This window comes from Lampris incognitus, chromosome 2 (genome assembly GCF_029633865.1).
Source record: "Lampris incognitus isolate fLamInc1 chromosome 2, fLamInc1.hap2, whole genome shotgun sequence".
Taxonomy (NCBI): Eukaryota; Metazoa; Chordata; class Actinopteri; order Lampriformes; family Lampridae; genus Lampris; species Lampris incognitus.
Genome location: NC_079212.1, coordinates 122,738,238 through 122,762,096, shown reverse-complemented (window position 1 = coordinate 122,762,096; position 23,859 = coordinate 122,738,238). Strand labels below are relative to the sequence as shown.

The 23,859-nt window shown below is 39.9% G+C and overlaps 1 protein-coding gene across 1 annotated transcript in view; it reads right to left on the bottom strand.

Moving 5' to 3' along the window:
- The window catches only part of elk4 (ETS transcription factor ELK4), a 31,161-nt gene extending 7,646 nt beyond the window's left edge, over positions 1 to 23,515 (bottom strand). Inside the window, exons 1-4 of the mRNA XM_056274287.1 lie at positions 23,430 to 23,515; positions 15,474 to 15,688; positions 13,581 to 14,333; positions 12,523 to 12,759 (exon numbers count right to left, since the gene is read on the bottom strand). Of these exons, the coding sequence (XP_056130262.1) occupies positions 12,523 to 12,759; positions 13,581 to 14,333; positions 15,474 to 15,680 (1,197 nt within the window). The 5' untranslated portion in view covers positions 15,681 to 15,688; positions 23,430 to 23,515. The remainder of the gene's footprint in view (positions 1 to 12,522; positions 12,760 to 13,580; positions 14,334 to 15,473; positions 15,689 to 23,429) is intronic.
- Between the last annotated feature and the right edge of the window lie 344 nt (positions 23,516 to 23,859).

Sequence of the window (23,859 nt, the reverse complement as noted above, 5' to 3'; positions counted from 1 at the left end):
TAGACTTTTTAAAGAAGATAACAAAATAATCAGAACACAAATACAAGACATATAAAAACAAACTGACAAAAATTATGAGAAACAGCAGAAGGGATTACTACAGCAAATTATTAGAGGACAATAAAAACAACATAAAAAATACATGGATGATATTGAATGATATTATTAAAAATAAAAAGGGGAAAACTGGATATCCAAATTGCTTCCTAACCAAAAATAATAAAACTATTAACGATATGGCCTTAATTGTTAATGAATTCAATGATTTTTTTTTGTTGGTGTTGGCCCCGGTTTGGCTGGGGAGATTGCAAGCACTGGCTGTAGAACTGACATGGCAAGTAAAGATGTACAGCTAAAATAATCTTTGTTTTTAAAGGGAACAGATGAAAAAGAAATCACTGACATTGTCAAAAGATTTAAGAGTAAGAAGTCAACAGACTGCAATGGTATATGGTATTGAAATGTCACTAGTTAAAGATATTATTGAGTGTGGTGAAACCTCTTATATATATTTGCAATCAATCTCTGAAAACTGGTGTTTTTCCATGTAAAATTAAAACAGCTTAAGTTATACCCATATACAAGGCTGGAGATAGACACACTAAAATTACAGACCTGTTTCTTTGCTTTCACAATTCTCTAAAATACTGGAAAAATATTCAACTCAAGGTTGGATGACTTTATCACAAAACATAATGTACTGTGTTAACAACAATATGGATTTAGAACCAATAGGACTACATCATCTGCACGCATTGATTTTGTAGAAGAGATACCAAGTGCTATAGAAAAGAAAGAATATGCTGTAGGAGTACTCTTAGATCTAAAAAAAAAAAGCATTTGATATGGCTGACTATGACTTATTATTAATAAAACTACAAAAATATGGAATCAGAGGAGTAGCTCTTTCTTGGCTATCCAGTTACCTAAATAACAGGAACAATATGTGCAAATTAATAATTATACATCACAATTAATGAAGGTTAAGTGTGGAGTTCCTCAAGGCTTAGTGTTGGGGCCACTGTTGTTTATTTTGTACATTAATAATATATGTGGGGTTTCAAAAACACTAAAAATAATTTCATTTGCAGATGACACAAACCTACTTTGCAGTAGGGACAACTTGGAACAACTTTTGGATACAGTAGGAAATGAACTGAAGAAACTAAAGAGTTGGTTTGATTCAAATAAACTACCACTAAATCTAAGCAAAACAAAATTCATAATATCTGGAAATCGGTCAACAAACTCAAACAAGAAGCTCGCGATAAATGATGCAGAAATCAAAAAAGTGTCAGAAATCAAATTTCTTGGAGTAATAATAAGACAATAAATTATGTTGGAAACCACATAAATAAAGTATATTAAAGCAAAAATATCAAAGTCAATTGCAATACTATATAAAGTCAAAGATCTCCTGCATCAACCAGCACTACACACCTTGTACTGCTCCTTCATACTTCCATACATCACCTACTGTGTGGAAGTGTGGGTAAACACATACAAAACAAACACAGATCCAATTTTCATCCTTCAAAAAATAGCCATAAGAATTGTAAACAAAACCACTTACAGAGAGCCTACAAACCTACTCTTTATCAAACTGAAAGCACTAAAATTTAAGGATTTGGTTGACTTCAAAACAATTCAAATCATGTACAGAGTAAAAAATCAGCAGTTACCAAACAGTGTTCAAAAGTTGTTCCAAAGGAGGGAAAGTAAAAACAATCTCAGACGAATATGTATATTCAAAAAACAACTAGTGAGGACAAATGCAAAACTTCATTGTATATCCATCAAAGGAGTCAATCTATGGAAAAACTGTAAAAAATAAATGAAGATGTGAACATCAATAAGTAAGTTTAAACAACTCTTTAAAAATAACATATTGAATAGATATAGGATGGATGAACAAAGAGGTGGACTGGAATAACATGACATGATACATGACGTGTAAGGTGCCTTGTTTGACTTGTACTGTTTTGTTTATTTTGATCTCTATGCATTGGCATTTCTTTTCTTTTTTTCCACTTTTGTTTTGTCTTGAAAGCTTTGTTTTGGTTTGATTTGATTGATAAAGTATAAGAAAGGGGTAGGACCAGAAAAGTTCTTTACTTCATCCTATGCACTTTTCGAACACGGGCCAGTTATTACTTGTGTTGTTACAGAGAGTTTGCAAAATATGTTTACTATTATTTCCATTTGTTCTTGTATTCCTGCCTGTGTGTTTCATTTTGTTATTTTGGCATTTTCGAGATAAAATCAATCTGAAACTGAATAAATCACCAAAATTATGGGGGGGGGGGGGTATTTTCATTTTTTGGCTGCCAAGCCTGTGAAAATATACAAGGGGCCAGTAAAACTCTGATCTAATGGCCAAGTGGGCCAGTGGGGAAAAAATTTTACGTTGGACACTGCTGTCACTATTCCCATACATTTGAAAATCCAAGAATGCCCAGATGTTAAAAAATCCAAAATCAAAATAGTTCAATATAAAGTTAGTCAAATTTTACTATTGAGCATACACATTTTGCAAGATTTCTCTTATTCTTCAGCGGGAAACGTTCCTAAAGCAGAGAATAGAAAAGCCAGTCGAGCAGGAAGTGTGAGGAGTGGAAGTAACAAAAATAATAAATTAAACACTGAATTCATTAAATAGCTATACAACTAAATGGTGGGTAAAATGCAAACATATCAAATATTACATCAAATCGAATCAATATAATTGTATGGATGAATGAAAAAAATGCAATTACATACAAAACAAATTACAAAATAATTTTTGATTTTCTATTTGATTACCTTGCCATTAATTCATTGACATGCAATTTAACGATTCAATTTATTGCAATTCCAGTCCTCACTACTTCTTTAAATTCATTGATGCTTTCACTACCATGTTTAAAAAGTATACAATGACATTTTTGACATCTAGTGATGCTACAGAGCACAGTAAGAAAAGCGGGTCGCTGTATTGTTTGCAGCACACGTTCTTATAGCATGCACACAAAGACGCACATGTACACCAACAGCATGGGGATGGTATATTATCACATTTCTGAGGTTATGAAAGCTCAAATAAGTAAATGTAAAAGTTGTAGAGAAAGAAGAAGAAATGCCAACAGATGAATGTTTCGTTTGGATTCATCGATCAAGACAGGAATTAAAGTTTTCTTTTATCAATTCAACTATAATGGAAATCGCTTGCAGTGATCACATTTGTCCAAGCCGATATGACCACTATGAATCATTGTCAATCTCTTTGAGCGGCTGTCTTTTTTTCTTTTTTTTTTTTTACTATTATGACCATTTAATTGATGTGTACACATACAGTGCTGCTTGAAAGTTTGTGAACCCTCCAGACAGAGTCACTGTTTTTGTAAAAAAACTTAAAAATAAGCTTATTACACATACATCCAAATCCCAATTTGTAAAGCACACCTTCCAAATAATGGACACACATACAAAAAGCGATATATTTTCATTATTTAATTCAACAAAGGTGGTTTATTTCACAAAAACTGAAAATTTAACATGTGCAAAAGTATGTGAACCCTTGTATTAGTAGCTTGTGGCTCCTCCTTTTGCAGCCATTACTTCAACCAAACGTCTTCTGTAACCACTAACCAGTCACTCGCATTTGCTTATGGGGATTTTTGCCCACTCCTCCTTGCAGAACTCAGCCAGTTGAGAGAGGTTGGAGGGACATCTGGTATGTGCCAACTTCTTCAGGTCTCGCCACAACATTTCAATTGGATTAAGGTCTGGACTTTGACTGGGCCTATCCAGAGTACGAATCCTCTTTCTCTGAAGCCATTCCTTTGTAGTTTTGCTGGAATGCTTTGGGTCATTGGCTTGTTGCACAATCCATTTTCGTCCCAGCTTCAACTCCATGGCTGATGGCAGGAGATTCTGGTCAAGAATTTGTTGATATGCCGGAGAATTCATGGTTCCTTGGATAATATGGAGTCGTCCAGGTCCAGAAGCAGAAAAGCAGCCCCAGACCTTCACATTTCCACCACCATGCTTCACTGTTGGGAGGAGGTTCTTTTCTTCATATGCAGTGTTGGCTTTTCTCCAAACATGTTGGTTTTGATTGTGACCAAATAATTCTATTTTGGACTCGTCTGTTCAGAGAATGGACTTCCAGAAGGCCTCTGGTTTGTCCAAGTGCTCTCTGGCAAAGTTGAAATGGGCAGCTTTGTTCTTTTTTGAGAGCAGAGGCTTCCTTCTAGCAACCCTCCCATGAATGTCATGGCTATTCAATTTTCGTCTGATTGTAGATGTATGCACATTTGTCCCAGATGCTATCAGAGAGGTCTGCAACTCTCTAGAGGTGATGTGTGGGTTGGCCTTTACCTGATGTATTATTTTTCTGGTGCTTCTGGGTGATATTTTTGATGGGCGTCCACTTCTAGGCAGAGTTGCTGTCATGTTGAAGGCCGTCCATTTGTAAATTATATGTCTTACATGGGATGGATAGAGCTGGAATCTTTTGCAGATGGTCTTATAGCCCTCCCCAGACTGATGGGCTGTCACTACCCTCTTCTTCATGTCCTCGGATATCACCTTTGCTCTCGGCATTGTTGATTTGTATGGGACCACAGTGGTTTGGTTGGTTTCCTCTCTCTTTTAATTAGTGTAGGCCAAACCCTTTCCCAAGGATGTCTCATTTCATTGGTCTGCTGAAATTATTAATTAAGCACCCAAATGTGTTTCACCTAAGTCTGTTACCTGCTTGACTTAACCAATGCAGCTGGGGGTTCACTTACTTTTGCACATACCCTAATTCCATGTTTCATGTAGTTTTTGGGCTACTTAAACAAGTCCCACTAAACAAGTAGATGCAATTGATAAACATATATCTGACATTTCATATATAAAAACTGGTGATGATAAAATAAGAAAATCATGGTAAAACAACAGAAACATCTAAACTGCTCAAGGGGTTCACATACTTTCAAGCAGCACTGTATATACACTGAAGAGCCAAAAATTATGGCCACTCACAGGTAAACCGAATAACACTGATCCTCTCCAAACAAGGGTACATGTTAAGGTCTGGATAGATTAGATGGTAAGCAAACAGTTTCCATAGTCAACATGTTGGATGCAGGAGAAATGGGCAGGAGTGAAGACCTGAGTGACTTTGACAAGGGCCAAACTGTAATGGCCAGACGATTGGGCCAGAGCATCTCTGAAACAGCAAGGCTTGTGGGGTGCTCCCAGTCAGCAGTGGTGAGTACCTACCAACAGCCGTCTGAAGAGGGACAAACCACAACGTGGTGACAGGGTGCTGGGTGCCAAAGGCTCATCGATGCACAAGGGCAATGAAGGCTATCCGCGTGATTTTTTTTTTCGTACCCGTTTTCCGGGAACTCTGCCTCTGATTGGCTAGTACTCATTGCCTCCGTTGATTAGGTTGGTTAAGGTTAGGGTGGGGTTAGGGATAGGGTTAGCCAATCAGAGATAGAGTAGGGGCGGGTCTTCCCGGAATCCAGGTGAACGCTCTCTCAACAAGTACTAGCCAATCAGAGGCAGAGTTCCCGGAAAACGGGTACGAAAAAAAAAACACGCAGGCTATCCCATCTGGTCCGAAACGACAGAAGGACTACTGTGGCACAAGTCACAGAAAAATTTAATTATGATTATGGGAGGAATGTGTCACAGCACAGTGCATCACACCCCGCTGCGTATGGGACTGTGTAGCCGAAGACTGGTCAGAGTGCCCATGATGACCCCTGTCCACTGTCAAAAGCCCCTACAATGGGCACGCAAGCGTCGGAACTGGACCTTGGAGCAGTAGAAGAAGGTCGGCTGGTCCAATGAGTTCTGTTTTCTTTTAGATCACGTGGATGGTAGTGTACGTGTGCATTGTTTACCTGGGGAAATCATGGCACCAGAATGCACTATGGGACAATAACAAACCAGTGTAGGGATTGTGATGGTTTGGGCAATATTTTGCTGGGAAACCCTGGGTCTGGCCATTCATGAGGATGTCAGTTTGACATGTGCCACCTAGCTAAACATCAGACCAGGTTGCAGACCAGGTACATCCCTTCATGGCAATGGTATTCCCTGATGGAAGTGGCCTCTTTCAGCAGGATAATGCACCCTGCCACACTGCACACATTGTTCGGGAATGGTTTGAGGAACATGATGAAGTGTTCAAGGTGTTGCCTTGGCCTCCTAATTCTCCAGATCTCAATTTGGTTGAATATCTGTGGGATGTGCTGATTTTTGCTCCTCAGCTTGTTGAGCACTTTGAAACCGAGATGGAACAAGTAAATTTCGGCTACTCGACAAAGAACATATCAGCACCAATGCAGAGAGACTACTTGAAGTGCCTTATTTCAAAAACCAAGAGGTTTATAAGAGTGGTAAGATGGAGAGCTTTTTTCCTTTCTAAATCCAGATGATAAACCAATTAACAAGCAAAATTATGGATTCAAATCTTCAAAATCACCGCCGCCCATCCCAAATTGAAACTCTTTGAAGATGGCATGCTCGAAATGATTAAAAACATCAAATTTCAACCACCAACTAAACATTCCAGAACAAATTACACAATGATTCAAAAAAGATAAGAAGATGATATGCTCCTCATTGCAGCCGACAAAACCACTAACTTTCACAAATTAAAACCCGAGCAATATGGCAGCCTCCTAGAAAATAATGTCACAAAATCATACAAGAGGGCCGCAGAGACCGCCGAAAGAAAAGTAACGATGAAAGGAAGGGGGGAAAAAAATCGCCTCGGACCTAAAATTAGACAACTGCATTGATGTCACTGCCCAGAACCAAGCCTTTGTCACCCTGAAGGACCACAAACTTAACTTTTTAAACAAGCCAACATGCAAACTGATCAACCCCACCAAACCGGAAATCGGAAAGATAAGTAAAAAAATCATCAAAAACATGAACGATCAAATCTTGAAAAAAGTCCCCGTAAACCAATGGAAAAACATGGACCATGTATTAGAATAGTTTAGGAACATAGATGACAAGAAGAAGTGCAAATTCATATGTTTTGATATCTGTGAGTTCTACACCTCCATAAGCAGAGTTACTATCCGAAAACATTGATTTTGCTGCAAAACACACAGTGATATCTGAGCAAGACAGAGACATAATATACCAGGTGAAGGAATCACTTTTGTACCACAATGGAAACCCATAGTATAAAAAAGGTAGTAGTAAGTCTGATATAACCATGGGCAGCTTCGACGGGGCGGAAACTTGTGAACTAATTGAAATGTATTTGATGTATCAACTACAGGACCTAGACATCAATGTGGACTCTATAGGGATGATGGGCTAGCAATTTGTAGCAAAACACCAAGAGAGGTCGAGCAAATTAAGAAAACAATCTGCAAAATATTCTCAAACAATGGGCTAAAAATCACTATTGAAGCAAACAAAAAACAAATTGACTTTCTGGACACCTCAATGGACCTTAGGAATCGCACATACAAGCCATACATTAAGCCCAACAACACACTGCAGTATGTCCATAAAGAAAGTAACTACCCACCCATCATCTTGAAGAACATCCCAGAAAGCATTAATAGAAGAGTCTCAAAATTATCATCTGATGAGTCCATATTCAACAAAGCTACACCCCCATACCAAGATGCATTACAAAAGAGCAGCTACAATTCTAATCTTAAGTACATCCCACCATTATATACTGACTGCCAGCAAATCAACAAACGTAGCAGAAAACGAAACAGCCAGCAAATCAACAAACGTAGCAGAAAACAAAACATCACCTGGTACAACCCACCCTACATTGATACCGTGGCCACAAACATCAGTAAGCAGTTTTTTGAACTTTTGGATAAGTGCTTTACCCCGGACCATCAACTGAGGAAGATATTCAATAAGAACACCACCAAAATTGGGTCCTGGACTGTTCCACTGGCATCTGGATACTGCTTGGCATGCTGTGCATCATGTTCTTCATAAATTTTATGTCCATTATAATTCTGTTATCCTCTTTCAATGTTGTATTATGTAAATTGCGTGAACACAACATCCATTGCACACTGTCCGTCTTGAGAGAGAGATCCCTCCTCTGTTGCTCTCCCTGAGGTTTCTTCCTATTTTTTCTCCCTGTTAAAGGTTTTTTTTTTTTAGGGAGTTGTTCCTTATCCGATGAGAGGGTCTAAGGACAGGATGTTGTGTTAATGTTAAGTCCACTGAGGCAAATTTGTAATTTGTGACATTGGGCTATATAAATAAATGATTTTGAAATGATTTGAAAATTATTTACAGCTGCATGCCTAATATTCAGCAACTGCCGTGTGAATGACTCATGCCCCCTCAAAGGAAAATACCAGATGAAGGGAGTTCTCTACCAAGCTACAGTGACGAGAGACGACAACGGCAAAATAGAGACATACATCGATCTAACAGAGGGAACATTCAAAAAGAGGTTTAATGCACACATGTGTAGCTTTAGAAACAACAGTTTAAAGAATGTAACATCTTTAAGGTGTTATATTTGGTCATTGGCGGACAGAAACTTTAATTATTCAACCACCTGGAAAATCCTCTCAAAGAACAGGGCATATTCAACCAGTAGTAAAATGTTCAACCCATGTCTAAGTGAAAAATATTTTATCATTTGCAAACCAGAAATGTCTACATTGAATAACAGGAATGAACTGACCAGCAGTTGCAGACAGATATAAGCACCTATTTTGCAGTTATAAGTAAATAATGACCATAGACAAATACCAAGGGCCGTTAGCGATCACGTGTTTTTGAATTTTTAATGTCGCACCTCCGTTAGCGATCACGTTTTTGAATTTTTGTATGTCGCACCTCTCCCTTCCCCATTGGACAATGTGCACGTGCTGTGCATGATGAGGCAGTAAATGGTATGTCCTTTCCTCGAGTAACTTTATTGACAGCTGGTAATTGCTTATGGTATGAAACAAGCTTGTACCATCTCAAAGAATTTACTTGACTCACTGGATTATTTTTCTCCTTATTTGTTGCGCACTTGCCTCACCATTGAGTGTTTCTTTTAACATAGTTGTATGTATATATATATATATATATATATATATATATATATATATATATATATAGCTTTTTTTCCCCCGGAAATCATCAATGGTGTTGATAAAAGTGCTCAACAAATGAGGAGCGGACTGTCAATATAGATGTAGGAAAAAAACTCTTTTTATAGCAGTACAAACTTGTTTCGTGCATCGCGCACTCATCAGCTGCTAATGTCTTGCAGCTCTATCTATTAAAAGTTTTTTTCTACACAAGACATTAGCAGCTGATGAGTGTGTGACACACGAAATAAGCTTGTACTGCTATGTATTAAAAGTTTTTTCTACACATCTATATATAGTATATGTATATACACTGCTCAAAAAAATAAAGGGAACACCTAAAAACACAATATAGACCTCGATGAATGAAATATTTCAGCTGAAAATCTTTATTTATTAGACAGAGGAATGCGTTTAGAGCAAAAATAACCTAAGAATGATCAATGGAAATCAAAATCATTAGCCCATTAAGGTCTGGATTCAGAATCATACTCAAAATCAAAGTGGAAAATGAGAACATAGGCTGATCCAACTTCTGTGGAAATTCTTCAAGACGATTCAAAATGAGGCTCAGTAGTGTGTGTGGCCTCCACGTGCCTGTATGCACTCCCTACAACGTCTGGGCATGCTCCTGATGAGACGACGGATGGTCTCCTGAGGGATCTCCTCCCAGACCTGGATCAGGGCATCGGTCAACTCCTGGACAGTCTGTGGTGCGGCATCGCGTTGGCGGATGGTACGAGACATGATGTCCCAGAGGTGCTCGATTGGATTCAGGTCTGGGGAACGTGCAGGCCAGTCCATAGCATCAATGCCCTCGACATACAGGAACTGCTGACACACTCTGGCCACATGAGGACAAGCATTGTCATGCATGAGCAGGAACCCAGGGCCCACTGCACCAGCATATGGTCTGACAATGGGTCTGAGGATCTCATCCCGGTACCTAATGGCAGTCATGGTACCTCTGGCTAGCACGTAGAGGTCTGTGCGGCCCTCCAAGGATATGCCTCCCCAGATCGTCACTGACCCACCGCCAAACCGGTGATGCTGGAGGATGTTGCAGGCAGCAGAACGTTCTCCACAGCGTCTCCAGACTCTCTCACGTCTGTCACATGTGTTCAGTGTGAACCTGCTCTCATTTGTGAAGAGCACAGGGCGCCAATTGCGAATCTGCCAACCAAGATGTTCTCTGGCAAAGGTCAATCGGGCTGCACGGTGTTGGGCTGTGAGCACAGGCCCCAATTGTGGACGTCGGGCCCTCATACCATCCTCATGCATTCTGTTTCTCACTGTTTGAGCAGAAACCTGCACATTAGTGGCCTGTTGAAGGTCGTTTTGTAGGGCTCCTCCTGTTCCTCCTTGCACAAAGGACCAGATAGCGGTCCTGCTGCGGGGTTGTTGTCCTCCTGCGGCCCCCTCCACGTCTCCTGGTGTACTGGCCTGTCTCCTGGTACCTCCTCCATGCTCTGGACACTGTGCTGGGAGACATATCAAATCTTCTTGCCACAGCACGCATTGATGTGCCATCCTGGATGAGCTGCACTACCTGAGCAACTTCTGTAGGTTGCAGATACCGCCTCATGCCACCTCTAGTGGTGAGGGCACTAGCAAAATTAAAAACTAACCAAAGATCGGCCAGAAAAGATGAGGACAGGCAAATGGTCTGTGGCCACCACCTGCAAATCCATTCCTTTTATAGGGGTTGTCTTGCAAATTGTCTAATTTCCACCTGGTGGAAATTAGACAATTTACCAACAGGTGAAATTGATTCACAAATCAGTGTTGCTTCCTAACTGGACAGGTTGATATCTCAAAAGTGTGATTGACTTGGAGCTACATTGCATTGCTTATGTGTTCCCTTTATTTTTTTGAGCAGTGTATATATCAATTTTTATATTATATATATGTAATATAAAAATGGTATAAAAAGCAGAAAATAGAATGAAAAGGAGAGTGGGGCAGCCCTTTTGTGAAATTATACTTTGCTATCCAGAAAATGCAGCATTTACCAATAGCTGCTTCAGTACTATTAATTGTGCATCTTTTTAATATCAACAGCAGCTTGATGAACGTATCAGTTTGTTGATCACAGCCTGTTTGTGTTTTAAATATAAAAAGGTAAGTTATCAAATGCCAGGAATGCCATGTCAGATATGGAAATCTTATGCAAATGTTTGACTAAAAATACTAATAAATTTAGACATAAAAATAGTTGCCAGATGTTTACACATATAGATAAATGTCTTCTTGCCGGCGCTAGCCGTACTTGGTTTGTTTAACTAGTTTGGAGGGCAGGACAATTTCGCTATGTGAATTGAGGGCAAGCCCCTCCGAAAAGTCTGCAGAAATGCAGGCTAAGAGAAAGGCCGTATATGGGTGTCAAAAAGTCCACATCAGAGCTCTCCTGCGCTTGCTGTTTTTTTTTTTTAACTGGGACACCTCCAAACCCTTGCAGACATGGTGGGAATGCATCTCAAAGTCAATAAGGCTGTAAGTGTGGACACTGGAATTCAGCCCTACATGTCAAACCTGTCAAGTGCAGTCAATTGTAGAGTGCATAGATCATAAATGTACGTACGTTGGTGGGCAGGATAGAACCAGTCGACTGACACAAATTGGAACCACTATTGAATAAGATAAAGTGGTGTTGAAAGCGGCATGGAATTAACTTGGCAGTGAAAGCAGCATTGAATTAAATGACCCAGAGATGATTGGAATTGCAGCAAATTGAATGGTTTAAATGACTTGTGATTAAATAAATGTCAAGGCAATCAAATAGAATGAGAAAATGATTTGTAAATAATTTAATTTTACCACTGTGCAATAATTACATTTGGCAGTATTTTAACACTTCAACATTTAATATAACTGGATTTTATCTGACATGACATTTTATTGTACTGATTTTAGTTGATGCAGCATTTAATATTATAGGATTTCATTCAATCCACCATTTAATTTGATAGCTTATGTCATCATTTCAATCAATCTGTGCACATGCTTGGAAACAACCCTCCTCTCTCGCTCTCTCTCTCTCTCTCTCTCTCTCTCTCTCTCTCTCTCTCTCTCTCTCTCTCTCTCTCTCTCTCTCCCCCCCCCTCTCTCTCTCCAAGTCAAACAAAATTGATAAGCCAAGCATTTCTCTGCAATAAACTATCTGAGATTGGTAAATTGAGAGTATCCTAATATGTGCATCTCGTTACCATTGGCTGATACAAATTATTGGTTTATTAGATTAATGCTATAAATGGAACAAGAAAAGAATAAAAAATCCTTCATACATTTTAACTTTAACATGCACATTTTTCATAATATTGACTTTGTTAAGACTCTTTTGTCTGAACTTGCTGTAATCAAGTGAAAGAAAACATTACACCACACTGCAAAAACAGCTTGTAAAGGCATTAAGCCAATTTACAGCTGAATAAACATGCAGCTGAGCTCTGACCTGTAGCATTGCTGGTGTGAGAGAGGCAGTGGGTAGGGAAGGGCTGCAGATGTTCATCGGTGAGAAATCGGAGGTGGTGACCAGCAGAGTCGGGGTGCTCAGCTCCAGGACTTTAGGGGGCTTTCGTGTCTTGCCTGAGCTCTGAATGCTCATTGTGGCGCTGAGGGTTGATGGAGATGCACTGGTTTCTGCCTCCCCAACCACTGCCTCACCTCCAAATAATGAGTTACTTTCCCCCTAACAGGCAAACAGACATGGAGAAAGACGGATTAATAATTGAAGGATACTGGTACGGGCATTAAAGATTGAAGCGAAAGATATGCAAGGACCCTTACTTTTACTATGTACTACTCATTAAACCAATGGTGGGTTGGGATAAAAATTTCAGGGTAAAAAAGCCTCCTCCGTTATTTTACCTTTTGCTTGGAAAGGTTTTAGGGAAACACCAAACTAAAGACAGTTTAAGGGATGCCCATTTTTTTTCTGTTCACATCAAACAAATCCATCCATCCATTCATTCATCCAATAAACACGTTTCATGTTGTAAAAAATCCCCTGTGGTTTTGACTGAAATATGATGGGTGACACCTTTTGTCAGTTCAAGGCAAGGTTTTATCAAGTTATTTAGTATTAATGTTGTATTAATGTAATGTAGTATCTATACATACTTTAACTGACTAAACATGCTTCCTAAAGTGAGTTGAGCCAAATTAAATGAATATTTTTCATAGTTTTTGTAGCAGTGTTGGTGGTTTAACATTATGGCTTCCAACTGAATGACTAGAGTCAACAAAGTAACAAAAGTTCCGTTAATTTTAGGATCATTTGACCTATAATCACATTGAACGAATGCCACAAAAGGGGGCAAGTGCCATAAATGTAAAAAAAAAATTATTGAAGTGAACAAAGTAACATACAAACTTAGAATGTCCAGGTTTCCAGCACTGTAACCATGTTTTGGTTTTTTTTTTTTTTTTAACTATAAAAAATTCAGTATTTCACATGTGATGTCGTCAAACCGGACCTTTTCATGTGTGAGTATTGCTATATTTACTTGCCTTTATTTCCTCAGTCTGACAGTCTGTGGGCTGTGAGGTTATGGACTCGATGTCACTGTCAATCACCAGCTCCTGAGAAGTATCAGGCACTATATTTGGGGAGGGGCTTGGTGAGGTCAGCTCTGAAAGGTTGAATTGTGGTTCTGAAAGGCGGATGACTTCAAAGGAACACACAGGGTGGGACATGAGCGAGGACTGTGTGGTGATGTCATTGGCCTTCGGAGGTGGAGCTTGGGGCAGATACAAAGTTTGGCTAGATGCCTGGGGTTGCTCAATGGTGACCTGAGAAGGTGGAAGTGTTTGCTTCACAGGGCTGTTTCCAAACTTAATGACGGATGGGGATACGGTAGGCTGCGGTGGCTGAGGAGACGGCTCCTGGCTCTGTGTTGTGACACTGGTCCCCCTCTTGTCTACCATTTTCTCTGCTGGGTTCTCTACCTTGATAGACTTAAAGAGCTGGCGTCCATTCTGTAGTGAGTTGAGCGTGAAAGAGGTGTACAGGCCAGAGTGGATGTAGTCATTACGATTGGACTGCTTGGTGTTAGAACCTTGTCCCCCTGTATTGCCTCCTGCCTTAACCTTGTCCCCAGACTCTCCCTCTTGTAAAGCATTGTCACCCCTCTCTGACAGCAACTGGGTGCCCCCAGAGACATCGCAGCCCTCCGTCCGCGTAGCCAGGTCTCCTTTCAATATATCTGGGTAGGATACGAAGCGATAGACAAACTTCTGACCGCTCACCTTCTTTATGATATTCTATTGAAAGACAGGGGAAGAAAAATTATTAATCTAGGACATACATAGTCAGTTGGTGCATGAAGTGAAACATTTTTCTAAATGGCTCTAAAACATCACATTATCCTCACCGTATTCAGTAAAAATGTTAAAGAAAACAAAATATATGCACAAAAAAGACAAACTAACTTATTAGGCTTCTATCAAGAAGGCAATAAGTGTCAAGAGATGGAGAGGGAGGGTAAAAATATAGACGGCTGAAGCCACACAAAAACACTGTGCGTGGGACAGCCCCATTCTTCCTGTCTACACCAAGCAAGCAGCCAATTATACTGCAGCCCAACATACCAAGCTGCCATGCCCAGAACTCCCACAGGGTCAGGCTGTGTTTAGGCAGAACCACAAGCTGAGTGGGAGACAGAGCTCCCCGATACGGACTTCAGAGATAAAGTCCTGTCTTGCCTTGGCATGCTTTGCAAGGGCCTGAGAAGTAAAAAAACACCCAGAGAGCTTAGCTTAAGATGTGGTTATGGTTTACAATGACTGACAGCTCGGTGATCTGTCCTTAGGTCTGTCATTGGGCTTTACTTCCACCCACAAGAAGATAAATAAAACCTTAAATTATTGTTTTCCACTTAAAAGATGAGGCTATGGGGGTTTTCAAGAAGTATGGATGCATGTAAATGGCAAACTACATTTTCAGTTAAGTACTGCGTTTGTAACGAGACCCATGATGGGCATGGCCTTTTCTGAATTTCCTTTTCCGACACCATATTTTCAGGCAAAAGTAGGCTGGAGGATGAATTGGTGATGCCTTTTCTGAAATCTTTTTTTTTTCCCCAATTTTACATTTTATTTCTATTTTGCGTACTATGAATTCTACAAAATTCCATGTCAGCTTGGTTATGTTCCAACAGATTGCTGCTTCTTGTGATTCGAGCATTTAGTTCTTAACTCTGATTTTTCCCAAATAGGACTTGATTCATCATTACACCAAAAACATCACCAACAACAACAATAAAAATGCACTAAAGGGGTACTTGATCACAAAAATTCCTGTAGATCGGGATCTTATAATGCTCCGACAGCTACATTGATACTAGGAAGGGAATGCACTGCCACGTCCCTTGTAGATGAGATGAGCTGATATGACTGACTTACCTTGTCGTAGTAATATCTGAGAGCCCTGCTGAGTTTATCATAGTTCATGTTGGGCTTGTTCTTCCTGGCACCCCACAGCCTGGCCACCTTCTCGGCCTGCAGCAGTTTGAACTCCCCTTCCTCGTTAGTCCAGCAGATCAGCTGCTCATTAGTTGAGTCCAACAGGAGCTGGAGAAGGAACTGCCACAATGTGACAGAGCTATCCATGTCGCTCACTGAGTAAAGGAGACAAAGATGATTGTAGCAGAGATTGTCAGATATATTTAGGTTAGATGAATGGTGCAGCTCAGGTATGATGCATGATGCTGACAGCCCAGCAATGTCAAGCATCCTAAACATTATACATAGTATATAATGTGAAACTCAATTACCTAAAAGCTATACATAGTACACTATGTCACACTTTCCCCACCCCCACATTCACACACAGGTCCAGGTGAATTAGATCTTGTCTAAAGGGTGCAAACCTCATGAGAACCTAGATAAGTATTATGCAACTCCATTACACCTGCACCAAAAGTAAACACTGCACTTAGCAATCAATCAAATGCTATGATTATAACTCAAAATGTATGAGTAAGAAAGGGCCAAAGAAAGACAGATTGTGACTGTTGTGGATATTTTTTTTCTTCCTTTGTCTCCCAAATTGTATCCGACCAATTACTCCACTTTTCCAAGCCGTCCCAATCGCTGCTCCACCCCCTCTGCTGAGCCGGGGAGGGCTGCAGACTACCACATGCCTCCTCCGATACATGTGGAGTCACCAGCCGCTTCATTTCACCTGACAGTGAGGAGTTTTGCCAGGGGGACGTAGCGTGTGGGAGGATCACACTATTACCCCAGTTCATCGTCCCCCCCGAACAGGCGCCCCAACCGACCAGAGGAGGCGCTAGTGCAGTGACTTCCCATCCGCAGACACAGCCAATTGTGTCTGTAGGAACACCCGACCAAGCCGGAGGTAACACGGGGATTCAATCAGGCAATCCTCGTGTTGGTAGGCAACGGAATAGACCGCCACGCTACCCGGACGCCCACTGTTGTGGATATCTTTCAGCTAAAAGTAAATGTAAAAACCTTCACACTGCAGGGACATATCCTAGTGATTGCACATGTCCATACTGACCATAGGGATGGATAGATCAGTTGTCCGAGCACCCAGAAAGACCAGTTTTCAATCCTGGGAAACCAAACCTCAGCAACATAAAACTTGGCAGACAACTAGAAATGTTTGCCTTGATTCTTATCTAGCGCTAAGCTCAGTTATTTGAAAATGAACGATGGTGCTCCCAAACTGAAATACTCTTGGTTGCAAATGTATTTCTATCAGCTTCCTCTTTAGTAGGTGGGAATTATTTTTTCCTCTTGAAAACACCCTTGCCTTCTGCATGACACAGAATAAATATACTAGCAAAGTCACTTTAATAAAATGTATGCAAAATGTGTAACGGGTAAAACAATCCAAGAACTAACTCAATTGCAAACAAACTCTTATAAAAGCCAAGAAATCAAGAGTTAACAAATGTAGAGTTCACGATTTGGACAGTAAATCACCTTTCTCCATGTTACAAACATTTCAGTAATGATGAAGCATATTTAAGCGTGAATAAAAAATTAATAAATTTTTTTGGACAATTAAAATGCTGGCATGTGAAAATGGTAGTGAAAACTATTAATCGTGGTCAGAAATTCCACATTGATCAGAGTACAATATGCATCCTTTTTATGAAAATAACTACAATTTGGTATTAATATTTGATGAATGGCAAACTATTAATCGACTACCAAAATTGTAATAGACTAATTTACTATTAATTTACCAATGGATTATTCAACTAATCGTTTCAGCGCTAATATGAAACCTTTCAAATTCCATATGCACTGGGTTTGGTGATATGAGGGCCGAGTAGCCTTTCACATCAAGTACAAAGAAATCAGAGTAAATTTGAGACCCCTGACCCTAATCAATCAGGAACAAATTTCCATCCGCTTCTTTTCAAACTTAAAAAGGGAAACTTTGTCATTTTTAAACTGTATCTGTTCACTATAGGACGACATCAATTTATTTATTTATTTAAACCCCCCCCCCCTTTTTTTTCTCCCCAACTGTACCCAGCAATGATCCCACTCTTCCGAGCTGTCCCGGTCTCTGCTCCACCCCCTCTGCCAATCCGGGGAGGGCTGCAGACTACCACATGCCTCCTCCGATACATGTGAAGTTGCCAGCCGCTTCTTTTCACCTGGCAGCGAAGAGTTTTGCCAGGGGGATGTAGCCCATGGGAGGATCACGCTATTCCCCCCAGTAACCCCCTCCCCGAACAGGCGCCCCGACCGACCAGGGGAGGTGCTAGTGCAGCCACCAGGATACATACCCACATCCAGCTTCCCACCCGCAGACACGGCCAATTGTGTCTGTAGGGACACCCGACCAAGCCGGAGGTAACACAGGGATTTGAATTGGCAATCCCTGTGTTGGTAGGCAACAGAATAGACCGCCACGCCACCCGGACACCCCAGGACTACAACATTTCTGTCTACTCGCTCTGTCACTGGGGAGCACAGTGGGTAGGGTAGGCTTTGCTCATACATCTTCAGGGAGAGAGAACAAGGCACTGTGGGCAAGAGTCCATCTTCATCAGGAAGAATTACCAAGATGCACAATTGCCTTCAGACTCCATTTAGATAGTGGTAATTTTAAAAAGTAAAGTATGATAAGTAGAAATGGCCAGCCGAGATGTAGAGGACATGATGGATGAGGGTATATTTTGTGACATTTTAATGGAAAGGCGACGTCACAACTGTACTTTCATGAGTTGGAGTACAATGAAGACAAACAACTGCCGGCAACAGCAATATTTCCTGCCCAACAAGGAGCTAGAGCAGTGGCTAACAATGACTGGTGGTGTATCTGTAATAATTGGACACCGATGTCTACTGAAATAAGTCCCTCCCCATGTTGCCACAAATTTCATCGAGGGCAATATCTGTTGGATGAACAAGAAAACTCAGAGGGGCTGCCCGCATGTTTGACAAATCATGATAGCTTTAGTTTCCATTTGGATAGAGGAGTTTTGTGAGATTTTTTTTTCTCAAAGATTCCCAGAGTGTCCAAGATGGCATATGACTGTCGAGTAAGTGCTACATGACGTTAGCTAGATATGTGATTACTTTATTGAACATCCAGCAAGCTGTTGTGATTATACTGTGAAACTAAACAATTGTTGACAATTTTATTACAATGAAGAAAAAGGTCTAGAGCACATGGTTAATAGTAATGACATCTTAATTTGTTATTTGTTTGGCCGCAGATATTCTAAAGCTTTGATAGACATTGTGTCTTTTTAACTTTGACGAAGACACTATTTATTAACTCTTTCCTGTCCATGTGAAGCACTGTTTTTTTTAGTCAGCTGCTGCATTTTTTTTTTTCTTTAATTTGATTACTGTTGAAAACTGAATCACTAACGTCAGCTGTCAGCTTGCTTTACACTCAGCTTTTTTCTTTTATGTTCAGTCTTATCAACTGAGGAATTGTGCTTTAATGTAAGTATCAATGGGAAATGTGATTAGTTTGTAATGTTATGCCATCAATTACTTGATCATTGTAACAATGGTAACAGTTGCTGGGTGGTGTCTTGGCTCTGCCGGGGGTTAGATCTCTGACTGCAGTGTTCAACATATAAATTCTGAGTATTATAGAAATGGCTGAATCTAGTCGGAACTTGGCTGTAAGCAGAAAATGGCATTTTCTTTTCAAATATTGACTGCATTTGAATTTTTTTTTATATATCAAGTATGATTCAAATTTGAAATAACATCAACAATAATGACAGTGAAATGTATCTTTAACTTGTTGGAAACAGCTGACTCTGCATTGATTTTGTCAGTCTTTTTGTCTAATCTTTCTTTTAAGAAATATGGTCCAGCCAAGTTTTTGTTTAGAGTGGCCAACCAACCTCATTATAAGACCTGACATAAAACCATTAAATGCACAGATAATTACACTGTCAAAGAAAGTTGAATCAATTCATTTGGGGCCCAGACACACCAAACTGACATCAGAGAACTAGCAGTGATGAAGGACGACTGTTGCATGCCTCACATCGCCTGCGCCTGGGCCAAAAAGTAGCACTTGAACACACTGCAAAGACTACAGCCAACGGCCAACTAGCATGTACGTTCTGCGCCTGCGTGAGAGGCAATAACTCTCCATACCAGCATGGGGCAGTAGTCTATATTCGTCATTCAAAATTTGAACCCGGAAGACCCAGGACTGCGCATGTTTCACTCAATAAACGTTGTGTCCAGATGAACTGATTCACCTTTCTTTGATTTTCTTACCTGGATTATTGAGCATGCATTAAGACATAATTACACTGTGTTTGCCTATTTACCTTCTAGCCTTCCTGCACATTGTAGCTACCCTATAGATATTATCTCTGTGGCTACTTTGAGCCTATTTTATGAAGGGACACTTAAACTTGGGCTAATATTTTCTCAATAGTGAAATGATAGATGAAGTTTGCCTTGTACGATTCTAATTTATACCCGGCAACATTTTCATGAGTTCAAAAGTGAAAAAAGTTAACTTACTCTCTAAGTGGGAAAACAAATGGAAGAGGTGGCAAGCTTGATTAATAAGGAAAATAAAGCAATTTGAAAGAGCTCTAATTCACAGAACTCCCAGTCATAAGATAAATATTTCAAGTTTAATACTGCAGCCTTAAGAAACAAAACAGCCCTTCATTTTGTAAGGCAGAAAATTAAGGTCCCACAAAAATCCCTTTAAAAGACTAGGATTAAGGTCAAGTAATTCATAGAACATGACACTGCAAACTATGCAGCCTTTCTTCGGGAGTTTATTTTTTAATCTGTCAAATCAAAAGTATAAAAGATTAGATGGTGCAAAAAACATTAGAATGATAGACTCATTCACCATGTTTGATTTTCAGCACCGAGGTCACAGTGACACAGAGCATCTCTATTGGTCAAACGTGTTAATGTTATATGAATTCACCAGTCAAAGTTCATCAAGTTTGAATTTTGGTATGGAGCGAAGAGACAAAAATTCCTCACAGACAGATGAAAATACCTTTTCCCATTCTCTGCATGTGCTTGAATTGATGTCAATGGAATACAAAAGTGTAGTGTACCATCCCTTGAGGCTGCACAATTTCAAAACTCATGACCTTGCAATATTTTGCTAGTATGTGGCTCCAATTACAAGAACTGATGATTTGAAGAGCACAGCCATTTTACTGTGTTTTGTATCTCATAAGCATTTTATACGTTTTTAACTACAGCAGGGGTCCTAGTTTAGATGAATCGTTAGTTTGAACCAAAATGCTTATGTTCTTTAAAATTAAATGTGTACGTTAAAACTGTGGTATATGATTAAACACAGTGAAATGTGCAGCCCATCCCAGGTCACTTGTGAGAGTCAGCTCCAGATAGTAATGTTTGTTGGATATTGCCTTTCCTTATGCTAAATGTGGAAAAAGAGGTACACAAGCAACATGATGGTAAATTCTAGAGGTGGCTGACAATTTTATTTCCTTTACCAGCCTCTGTGGCAGGTCGATATCCATAATTTCAAAGTAATTTTCTTTCTAAAAACCACCAAAGTTTCTCGTGAGTTATGGAATGTATTGGATATGTTGAACAATGGATAAAAGAGTTGGTTTCTAAACTGGTTTATGAACTAGATAACTGTAATTGTTATCCTTGCCTCTTGAGCAAACCTACCTATATTTATTTTTGGCTTGCTTATTTAACTTTTCAGCAGATCAACAGTGTTATTCAAGATCAAGGATCTTTACAGACCAGGACAGAGATACCATTTGAGTAAAGGCTCTTTTTTACTTCATATGGACATACATGAATCTATTTAAGCCAACTCATTCAGTTAGTGTACTTTCTTTCATTTCAGTAAAATTATCCAAACACTTTAGCAATGGGCCAGACTTTAAATTTGCTGAGTACTGGATGTTTTCTTCTCATATTTTGATCTTGGAAGTCATATTAACAGGGAATTGGCCTATAGTTCTCTAAATTAAAACATTTGACTACTTATTTGCTTATTTGAGAGGGGTGTCTCTAGCATAAAAACACATAATATCATTTGGTAGTCAGCATCAAGATTGCACCAACTTAAAGTGGTAAATCATGTCTCGTAACAAGCACTTATCCATTTGATTTTAGACATTTTAGGGATCAATGGAATACTAAAAAAAAGACATGTCAACATGTAGGTTAATCAATTTCATTAAGCTGAGCTATCTAAAATCTTTATGGCTGAAACAAAACAAATCAAGTTACTTTGTGTGTAACATTTAATTCAAACCTGACATAAGCCGAGTGTCTGATATTAACTTTAGTATTGTTGTGCCCTGTTTTGTTGGGTCTCAAACATTTAACCAAACCACTGCTCACCAACCAGCCTATAAACCTGAAATAGCGCACGTCCATTTGTGGATTAGCGCAATAATAAATCATCAGGTGAAATTATTTTAACCAGTTGGGCTTCCTACAGACAGCTCAACTGGTTTGTCTAAGCAGAGTGAGAACAAAACCAAGGACAGGGACAAATGTATTGACCTATAGCAGTGGTAGTCAACATGTGGCCCGGGGGGGGGGGGGGGGCACACGATGCAGGTTCTCTTTCTAATCAAACACGCCACCATCTGGTTTCTCTTGTTGTTCCTTCCCTGTTCAGCTCTACACGGCACCATCTCAACGTCACAATATAAAGAAAAGCAAATGTCACACTGCAAAGGATAAAAGTAAGCCAAAATGGGCACATTAATCATGTTGGGCTAACACTTGCTTGATAGAAAATGAATCCAGCATGCTCCACTTTTTTGACGACTCTTGAAGAAAATTATTCTAGCACACTTAACACATAATATGATTAGGCTAATTTAAATACTTCTTGGACAACTATCTTATTTCCCTGCCTAAACAAGTCAGAAGAAAAGTCAAAAGCTTACATTAACATTAAAGCTGCATATGCGCTGAATTCGTGTAACTCTTTTGTTCTTTAATATTACAGCACATATTGCAAAGAACAAAAATATCACAATGTTAATTTTTATTTCAATATCATTCAGCCTTAGCGTAGTGCTGAGGTTGAAAGAAAGCCTGCATACTCTCCATGGGACATGGCTGAATACCACTGCTCTGCAGAAGACAACGATAATCCAGTTCCATCATGCTACTCACTGCAACTGAGATTGCAGCTGATGCATGCTGTGGTTGAGCAAAGCAATATAACCAACAACGCTACAGTTTGAACTTTTGACGTGTGCTCTCTCCCCCAGAGACAGAGTGTGTAAGCTTCTTATGGAGAGCAAATCTGCCCTGACTCATCCGGACCACTTGTTTTGGAGACACACCCCCACGCACAATCTGTCCCAATTTGACAGCATTAAATCAGGTGAAATCGGGGGGGGGGGCAGTTTTAATATGTGCTGCCAAAAACTGAGATTACCACAGAACGGACAGGTAGTGTCATTATGTAATGTCTGGACATTTGCGACTAAATCTACAATAAAGGCAAAAGAAGTTGCAACGCGGGCTTGGTTCAGAAAGCAAACAATGACGTGTATATACACAGAGTTAACTAGGTTCAATAACTCATTTAACACGGGCTTTACAGATAATTTGATTCTAACATAACAGATGACAGGGTTCCACAAATTCAATAGACACCGAAAGTGCCCCAGAGCGCCAAAACCAAATACTACTACAACTCTGCGATGACGAACGGGCTTTACACATGCCAGGTTCACGCAGTTTCAAATGTGAGATCATGTGACTTTAATAAACGTTTGCTGTCGTTTTCAACCCCACTGTGCAAACGCGCCGCTACAAAACAAGCAAGCGTTCGCAAACGCCGCACATGAACCGCAGTCGGCTAACTTCAATAGCTAGCATATGCAGCTCGGGCGCTAACGTTACCTCACACGTAGAGCTCCGCCGATGTTTCAAGTCGTCCGACCGTGCCGACGCATTCCCGAAACATTGTTACAAATCTTCCGGTCGGCCGTGCGTCAATAAAGGAGCACAAAGACCACGAAGTAAATATCTGTACAGAAGAATAAAAAAAAAAAATCCTACACTGCCATTGCTTCTTCTGACGACAGAACGCTCGAACAGGAAATTTCAACCCGTTGCTGAGATCACTTCCTGTTGCGTTGCAGACAGCAGCTTCAAAGCGTGGTCGTGTTGTTTTTTTTTATTGTTTTTTTTTTGTGGTGTCGGTTTTGTTACTTTTCTGCTAACTTTCTACGTGGGAATCTATACATAGATTTATACATTAATATACATATTTATATACATATATTTACATATACATACACTACCGTTCAAAAGTTTGGGATCACCCAAA